Genomic DNA, 9,257 nt, shown 5'->3' with positions numbered 1-9,257 from the left:
AGTTTTAAGATAAATAACACCTATAGTATATTGTTTATTATAATAAATTACCAGTTAAACATAATTATTATACGTTTTATTTAATTCTAAATATTGCATGTAGTATTGTTTTTGTGTACATTACCTATATAATAAAATCTAAATAATATATTAAATTGAGTATTAACTATCTATCGCCATACAAAATATAAATATATTTAACAAAAAAAATTCAATAATTTTAATACTTATATAGTATTATGATTTATGACTTATCAGTTTAATTAACTAACTGTCGTCAAAAAAATAATATTTAAAAAAAAAAAATGTATTTTGTTAGATAGGTAGGTAAGTAATTTAGTTACAATAAAATGTATATTAATATGTACTAATTGGAAGTTTGATTGTGCATCACATGGTATTTTTCCTTTTACCTAATTATAATATGTACCAGACATTTTATGTTTCGGACTTTTTAGTAGTATACCACATACCACCTAAAATAGTATTGAAGTCATAGTTGATCATTAAAGAAACTATTTCAAATATCAAGTACGTTTCGTATTTTAAAACTAATGTTGTATATTTAAATCAGCTATTGCTTGATATATGGCCCCACTGTTGTATTCTTACAACCCCTTATTTTCCCTTTTAGGGGTTGAATTTCCAAAAAAAAACCTTTTCTTAGCGGACGCCTGCATCATAATAGCTATATGTAAGCCAAATTTCAGCCCGATTCGTCCAATGGTTTGAGTTGTACGTTGATAGATCAGTCAGTCAGCTTACTGTTTTATATATATACAGACTAGCTCTAAGTGAAATTCGGGGCCCGTTGGACTCGCTGAGAGTGGGTACCGATTTTGGAATCAAAATGTCGTTAAAATTATAAGTCACAAAGGTTGTAAGACGAAAGTTTAGGATTTGTGATACGGATTGGAGATAAGCACGGACTAAGATATAATGGACTGGAAACGGAAGCACGCCTAAAAGCCACCCGACATAAGGTCATGTGATAACGACGAAAGGTCATTCGACAATACACCATCATCATAATGCGTCAAGATGCCACTCGACAAAAAACCATCATACCACACTGCCAACCATATAAATACAGTAACTTTATTGTATTAATACCATAAAATGTCACCTATATTAATTAACTATTATCAAAATGAATTAAGTTTTTGGCGTAACAGAAACTTCAAAATGTACATAGGTACTTTAAATTTCACTAAATTTTTAGATGATCTTTTTCCATATATCATAAAATTTTCAAAAGATTTTGACTCTTATTGAACTTATATTTATAATCATTAGAAATTTGCTTTCAATTATCGTTATTTATTGTATAATATATTAATGGTTTATTTAACTTTCCAGTAAATACAAAAATTATTAGTTATGCTGATGATACCGTTATATTATCTGATAAAAATATATGTCCTATTGATACAAAAACGTAAGTGTTATAATAAAAAGAGTTGAATACTCGTTTGACAACAACTTATTAGAGTTAAATATTTAAGTTAAAATATATTAATTTTAATAATAACTCTAATGTTAATAACATTTAATTAATAATATAATAATTGAACAAAACCTCACAAAATATTTATAAAAAAAAAAAAAAAGATTCCAATAAACAAATAAAAAATAACATATTACCCGAGTTAGGGTAATGTTTTACAGTTTTTATATAGCTCAATTAGTTATTAATTACAATATTTAATATTTTAATGTAATTAAAATGTATTTTTAGACTACATTATTTTACTTTATGAAACCTTAATATTCGTCAATTATTTTACATTTCTATTTTTGAGGTACCTATCAATAGATATAAAATTAATAAATAATCATGAGCTCAGAACTGTCTACTGATAAACAACTTACAACTAGATATAGAACATCAAACCTTACAACAACTTTGAAGATATCAATAAATTAATTATTATTGTACCTATACAGTATAATTACACAAAGAAATTTATATTTTATATATTATTTACAATTTCTTGTTCATCAAAATATATTAACATACTTTTTTTATTTAATACTATATAACCTTGAATACATATAATTAATAGTGTATTAATTTCAAAAAAACCTCGGTCAAAAAATATTAGAATTAAAAATAAAAATAACATAACATATTACCTTAGTTACATTCGAGTAATTAGGGTAGTGATTTACAGTTTTTATATAATTCAATAAGTAGGTTAACTACAATATTTAAAATTATGAAGAAACTATTATATTCAATTTCAGATCGAATTATAATAATATACATTGCAGAAAATATAATGAAGGAAACTATTTAGTTTTAAATTGTGTAACTTGTTACGTTATACTAAACGTAATGTAACCTGAACATTATACAATATTTAATCATTGTTGTCTTCTGAAGTTAAATCAATACCTGCAAAATGACCAAATAAATATATATATTAAATGTTGTCAATACTAAATAAAAAATAATATTCTATCAAATAACAATCTTTTTTAAATTTAAACATAATATACATAGGTAATATCAATATTATAAATTTGTTTATTCTGAAAAATATGCGTTTATATATTTAACAAATTATAGTAAATCTAAAATACCTACATAGTATAATTCTGTGTTTTGCTTATTAGTATAGAATTATAACTTAAACAAAATTATCCTCTATAATTTCAAAAGTCCCTTCATAATTACTAAATTTATAGTACAATCTTGATTTCTACATTTTGAATTAGATCACTAAAGATATTTTGCTTACATATTTTGTATTATTAAATTTACACATAGTGGCTAACTTAAATTAATAAAAATTAAATTTGTGTTTGTAAAAAACTGCTACTAAAATATAGAGTTCTGCATTTCGTTGTTGCTGCTCAAACTGGTTTTATATTTGAACATCTAGTCTTCCTATTCCTATAGTTAACAATTTAACATATAATTCTAAGTACTTAAATGGTATTATTTTGAGAGTAAATATTTTAAATTTTATAAAAATCAAACCTCCAATAATGTTGTTTTCCACATTTTCCGTAAGAATTTGTTCTGAAATGTTTATTCAAAATAATTATTAGATAATTGCATATTGTCATTGTGACATTGAACTGTGAATATTTTAGTTATTTTTTTATTAACCTTCAATAGTTTCAACGATTTCATTGTGTACATTGATGCGGCCAACTCCATGTCTTCATTCTAAGAAATAAATTTTTTTAATATTGTATTGTATGTTACCCAAAATTATAATATTCACACATGAATATAACTAATTATTTTTTATTTCTTTTAGATGTATATTTCATACCTGCATCATAAGCCAAATGCCCAGTGTACATAGGAATTCTCTAACAGAAATCCTACTCTGGGCCAATCGTTCACAGGCTGCGCTGATTTTTCCGTCAAGTTGAACATAAGTGCGACGTCGGGCTCTTAGAGCTGGTCTTTGTTGCATTCTCTCATACCTGGTGCCATACTCTTGTTCAATTTTGATTAATGTTTCTATTGATATTATTCATTGAAGTATTTAAATTTATTGCATTAATTAGAAATTACAGTAGAAAAAGAGTATTTATATGATTTTCGATTGGTTTGGAAAAATACTCAACAATTACAGAAGAATAAAGTACATTATTTAACACGAATCATAATATTTTAAAAAGGGTGGTTTTTGTCAATTTTATCTAGTAGATAACTTATAAAATGTACTAAGACTTTTTTTAAAAATAACTTACTTAGTTAAAACAATTACATTTTAGATTCTGAGCGAAACGATGAATGTATTGATTTTATAATGATGTGTGTTTTTTTTTTTGTGTCTGTCATCACCTTTTAGGACAGTAAAAATGCTTGGATTTTCTTCAACAGTAACTTCTCTGATAGAAAAGTGAATCTAGTTGGTACTTTGGGGGGTCAAAAGTATACATTTCCCAGTAGTTTTCAAAAGCGGCATGAAAAACAAAAGAAAAATTAAGGAAAATGGGAATTTTTACGCAAAATCTGTTTTCTTTTGGTTTTTGGTGTAACTCTAAAACAAATGACCGTAGATACATGAAATTTGGACTGAACGTTTATATTAGCATTTTCTATACACCATAACATTTTCCAAATTTTCCAAATTATTTTGAGCTGTTTACGGACATTTTGAGTTTCCATTTTTTTTAGTTTTTTTTTCAATAAATATCAATAAAATTGTATCTGTTGGGTAAAAAAGCGTAAAAAATATTAAAAATACATAGGCACAATTTTTTTTATAAGCATTTAAAGTTTAAATTTTGACAAAATTTATCAAATTTATAATTTAATAATTATTTTGTAGTTAAAAATTTATAAAATGTTCAACCTTTATAGCTAAGGATTGAAAATTGAAAACAAGGCTCCACGTAAATAGGTTATTTATAAATTACTTTATTCACAATAATATCATCAAATATACTTGGTAATATCATGACTGACCGTTTTCGCTCAGAATCGTTTTTCTTATACAATGATATTATATCATTGAATTCAAATTTAACATCATTCATTACAGTGACCCACTTGTAACCTACTGTACAGCAGAACGACATCCACTTACCCACCTTTTTTATTTTGCAAATATTTTTTTGGAGTAATCAAAATAATGATTATGTATATAAAATATTAAAATATAACTTTTAATAATGTAAATATGTCGATTTTATTATTTTAGTGATCTTAAATTTAACTTACTTGTAAAATGCCAAATACCAGGCTGTGGACTCTGCATGATGGTATTTAAATGTCGATGAAAAATCTCTTGATCGATAGTTTGTTCTTCTGGGCATGCCATGAACACAAAAGTTTTCCGGTCCAACACCTAACGTTAATTAATATTATTACGGATAAATAAGACTACTTAAGGTGGAGTTATAAATATTGTGTTTATATTTTGTTGTAATTACTTATGATTTAACCTTAAAAATTAGATACTTATGCCGAGTTGCATAAAAAATTTATTAATTTAATGGATCAATAATGGGTCACTAAATCATGTTTAAAGGACCATTAGCTTACTATTGATTCGTTAAATGTTTAGTGATAATTCATGCGACCCAACATTAGTTATCTCAATATATACATGTATTTATAACGGTTCATTAAAAGAATAAATTGTGACTCAATAGATATTAAGACTTAATTTTTATCATAATTTATTATTGAAAAAGTAAAATTGAAGTGTTTGCTATCTGTAAAATAAATGGCTATTATAAAAATTGAATTTTGAAATTCTATATGCAAATCTAAAATATTACTAATTATTGTCATGATCTCATATGTACCTACTACTTATTTTGACAGTTTTAATTATCAAACAAATTTTAATTTGAAATGATAAGTAAAATGAATTCTTTTAGAATAACTCACGTTCCACCCAATTTTTTTTTGAAAATACGAAATGTATCTTTCGGCAATCTCAATATTTGGAAAAAGCCTCGCCTCACTGACAACAACTTCAAACCCTTCAATTATTCTGTCAGCTGGCAAAAGTGTTAGAGCCTTTGACATACGAAGCATATAGTATGCAGTGCATTGTCAGTACTGTATAAATGTCTTTTGCATTCTTTTCAAATGCCTATTTATATAAAAGTTAGTGTTTAAAAAAGTTGTTTTAATTTTAATATTATTTAATATTTAATCATTAAACTCCACAATACAAAATATCTAAATTTTATCTTACAGAATTAAAATTGTTACATTTTTTAGGAAATCCCACTAGGGCCATATGAAACTAGCATTTCTGCAATCTGACTCCGGGAAAAACGTTGGTCAACGCGTTGCTCAACCCTACTTCATATAGTCAGTGACAATGGTACTTGCAATATTACGCGGAACACAAGTCTTAATATGGTCCAATACACTTGTGTACGCCATTTCAGTTTTGCGGGTCATTAATGCGTATGCAACGGGAAATGCCTGTTAAAATAAATAAAATAGTTAGGTATTTAGTTTATAAAATATTGGTAAAATGTATTAAAATATAGCATTATAGGTATGTATTAACGTTTAAACAAAGTTTACCTGGTCCATAATTATCAACAGTTGTTCTGTTTGTGGAACAAGGGGCCTGCTTTTAAATGTGGCATCTATATGAATTTCTTGAGCAGAAGTCAATAGGCTAAACATTGTTTAAATTAAGATTCATGTTGAATATACCGAGGAGTAGATTTATATTCTAACATTATGTTCTTGACATTTAAAATAAATTACTTTTCCAGGGATGTAGATATAAAAACGACTGCTGATCCAGCGTCAGGAGGACCCATGACAAACCCTCTGAACATTGCTCGCCCATTAGCAGTTCTGAATAGATGAACGTAGCGAGCACCTACTAGATGACCTGCGTATTCCATCAGATCACCTGGTATTTTTGGTCGCGCTGCAGCTCTAGTCCTTTCCATGGTTCTCAAAAGAGGAGTATACTCTAGGCGATCTTCTAACCCTAAACAGTTGATGTGTAAGATAAAAAAACAATAAATATGTGCAGCATTTTTTTAAAAGTAAATTACTGATTCTGCCACTTCATAACTGTTAAACGAAAAGACAAAATTACTACCTACCTTTATGTCTCTTCTTCATAAATCACTCGAAGTGGAGTACATTCTTCCGCGCACCTTCGTAAAATACTCTGCTTTAAAGTCACTAGGGCTAAATAGTTTATGTCAGGACCATGTGTAGTATGAGTACGTTTCTCATACACCTAATAGATTTTCCACAATAAGAGTAATGAGACCTTTAAGAAATTAGTAATACAACAATTTGTAAGTCAATGTGCAAAATTTTCCCACAAAAATTATCATATTTATTACATAAGAAACCTATTTCAATAATTAAAATTGGTAAGTGTATTTACTATTTATATTAGGTGCCTGTACTCTTATTTTTTCAAAATGTATTTATTAAAACCAACTATTTTAATGTAAATTCTGAGCAGAGACGATTTGTTAGTTTAGGATATATATTATATATTATTATTACTTATTATTAACTTATTATTTACCTATACTAATATAAAATAACTAAAATCGTTAATCCTTGGTAATTTATTATGTAATTTCGTCCAAATTTGAATTTAAAATAACTATAAAAAATAATTGTGTATATTATATCTTTTTTAGATTTTTTAGTTACAGATTTAACTAATTATGTGCAACCTTGATTTAAATATTCAAATCTTAGTTATAAAAGTTGAACATTTCATATATTTTTCAATTTTTGACTACAAATTAATTTGTACATTTTAAATTTGATAAATGTTGTCAAACTTTGAATTTTAGATGATTATAAAAAAAAACGTGCCTATGTATTTTTAATATTTTTAACTGCTATTAGAACGATATATCAGGAGCCTTATATTCAATTTTCACGCTTTTTTATCCAACAAATAAAATTTTATTGATATTTATAGAAAAAAAAACTAAAAAAATTGAAAACTGACAATGTCCGTAAACAGCTCAAAAAGAGTCAAAATTTTTCAAAATTTTATGGTGTATAGAAAATGCTAATATAAACATTCAGTGAAATTTTCAAGTATCTACAGTCATTCGTTTTCAATTACAATAAAATAAGAAAATTGTTACTAGAGAAATCAAGTGAATATCAAATGTTGTAAAAATATAAATTTCAGACGCTCATAAAAATTTAATTTAAGTTTCTTGTAGACATTTGCCTAGATAATACTCTTACCTTTAGATTTTATAAGAGGTGAATTCACTCTAATTTTTAAATTAACGGAGCTACACGTGTTTTTCGGAGCGTAAAATTTGCTATGTTACGCATTCGAAAGCGGAGACAGCACATGCGGGTATAACGTCCTCTTATGCAGTCGTTATCATTTTTGTTTTATCAAATTCTCATAAAATTAATTATGTATTCACCACGGATAAGATCTTAGTTCACAATTCACATATTATTTATTAATTCACTATTACCACGTTTATATGCAGCAGTGAATGCGCATTAGGGAGCGGGTTTATATGCACCTAAAATATCAAGATTAAATTTCGAATAACATTTTAAGTTAATGCGGATGTTTTTTAGTCCATGTTTTATATATAGTATTTCATGACCAAAACAATTCTAAAAATGTTTTTCAAAATTCCCGCGAAAAAATTAACTAGCATTAAAGCGTTTACATGCATTTCTCAATCCCGGAGTAAGAGTTAATTCGATTTGACGAATTGAATTAAATAATAAATGCGCATTAGTTTAATGCGAATTAAAAATGCGTTTATATGCACCCAACTCCCGGATTAACTCAATGAGCATTAACTGCTGCATGCCTGCATATAAACGGGGTAATTAAGTCATAATATAAAATAAAAAGGAATAACACAATTTTGTAAAAAACTTACTATACATAGTATGTTTGTCAATAGTTTATAAGCATGTTAATTTGTCTTGTTGGTTAATTTTTTTTTTTTGTATTTTTTGGCAAGTCGAATAATGCTGATGAATTACGTTTAGAGGGTAATAAGTTTAGCCCATCTTCTTTATTTGCCATACCACTTATCTTTTCATAAACACTATTTACAACCTTCAATTGTTGTTACCATTCTGCAGAATATTCTCTTTAGTCTATTAAGTAAGTCAGTCTGTAATTTTTTTCATAATTTCTCTACTATATGTATTGGTAGGTTACTGTTATTTATCTATGTTTTGAGCACTTGTATTTTTTTATTCTTTTAATATTAATCTTGTTATAGCAGCAGTTGTAGTATTTTGCATATTTAAATCAATTGTACTTATTTTTTCTTGTGGGCTGGTTATTGAGTATCTAGGGTTGGTAGATATGTACACATTATTTTTGAATTTTTCAGGCAGATCATTAAATGAATAACCTGGTATATATATGAATTATGCACATATATGTTGGCATGGCCAATGATACTTTTCAAAATCTAAACATGTACAATACTTGGTACAGTAAAATCTACTACTTATACATTGGACCCATTTTCACTCTATACTTCAAACTGATGTTCTAATAATGTAAGTTTGTTTATTCCTTTTTCACTGTATATATTTTGAGCTATGACAAAACGGTCATATATATGTTTTACAAATGTTTCAGGTCGTCCAAGTAGAAAAATTGGAATAACATGATATTTTTTTATAATGATTATTAAGTTTAAAATTTTTCTTCTGATATTTACATAAAGATTGTGGTAAAAATTGTTTAATAATGTTTTCTATTGTACTATTTAGTGATTTATCACTAGAAAACTTCAAATAAAAATGTTTTAATAATTTATTTTGA

At 26.4% G+C, this 9,257-nt stretch overlaps 1 protein-coding gene across 3 annotated transcripts; it reads right to left on the bottom strand.

The window, feature by feature from the left end:
- Positions 1 to 1,390: 1,390 nt before the first annotated feature.
- Positions 1,391 to 9,199, bottom strand: LOC132948802 (uncharacterized). Of its 3 annotated transcripts, XM_061019452.1 has the most exons (12): positions 8,353 to 9,199; positions 7,685 to 7,887; positions 6,559 to 6,731; positions 6,209 to 6,440; positions 6,020 to 6,116; positions 5,696 to 5,914; positions 5,366 to 5,573; positions 4,691 to 4,817; positions 3,288 to 3,481; positions 3,119 to 3,178; positions 2,987 to 3,028; positions 1,391 to 2,398 (listed from the first exon to the last, which is right to left on the bottom strand). In XM_061019452.1, the coding sequence occupies exons 7-12, from the start codon at positions 5,513 to 5,515 to the stop codon at positions 2,387 to 2,389; spliced, it is 585 nt and encodes a 194-aa protein (XP_060875435.1). In that variant the 5' UTR covers positions 5,516 to 5,573; positions 5,696 to 5,914; positions 6,020 to 6,116; positions 6,209 to 6,440; positions 6,559 to 6,731; positions 7,685 to 7,887; positions 8,353 to 9,199; the 3' UTR covers positions 1,391 to 2,386. The 3 variants fall into 3 exon arrangements, 1 of the variants encoding a protein (XP_060875435.1); XR_009665046.1 differs by lacking the exons at positions 1,391 to 2,398; positions 2,987 to 3,028; positions 3,119 to 3,178; positions 5,366 to 5,573; positions 8,353 to 9,199 and having other exon boundaries at positions 3,307 to 3,444; positions 7,685 to 8,244; XR_009665047.1 differs by lacking the exons at positions 1,391 to 2,398; positions 2,987 to 3,028; positions 3,119 to 3,178; ... (1 more) ...; positions 4,691 to 4,817; positions 8,353 to 9,199 and having other exon boundaries at positions 5,529 to 5,573; positions 5,679 to 5,914; positions 7,685 to 8,244.
- Positions 9,200 to 9,257: the final 58 nt, after the last annotated feature.

This window comes from Metopolophium dirhodum, chromosome 7, assembly GCF_019925205.1.
Source record: "Metopolophium dirhodum isolate CAU chromosome 7, ASM1992520v1, whole genome shotgun sequence".
Lineage (NCBI taxonomy): Eukaryota > Metazoa > Arthropoda > Insecta > Hemiptera > Aphididae > Metopolophium > Metopolophium dirhodum.
Note: the sequence above shows the minus strand (reverse complement) of the source record. Positions and strands in the feature narration are given on the sequence as shown.

Excerpts from the sequence above, each read along its gene's own strand:
- LOC132948802 (XM_061019452.1), bottom strand. The coding sequence starts at position 5,515 with ATGCTTCGTATGTCAAAGGCTCTAACACTTTTGCCAGCTGACAGAATA. Across the intron at positions 3,179-3,287 it reads GCATTTGGCTTATGATGCAG|AATGAAGACATGGAGTTGGC; the intron begins GTATGAAATATA and ends TTTATTTCTTAG. Across the intron at positions 3,029-3,118 it reads AATCGTTGAAACTATTGAAG|AACAAATTCTTACGGAAAAT; the intron begins GTTAATAAAAAA and ends TAAACATTTCAG.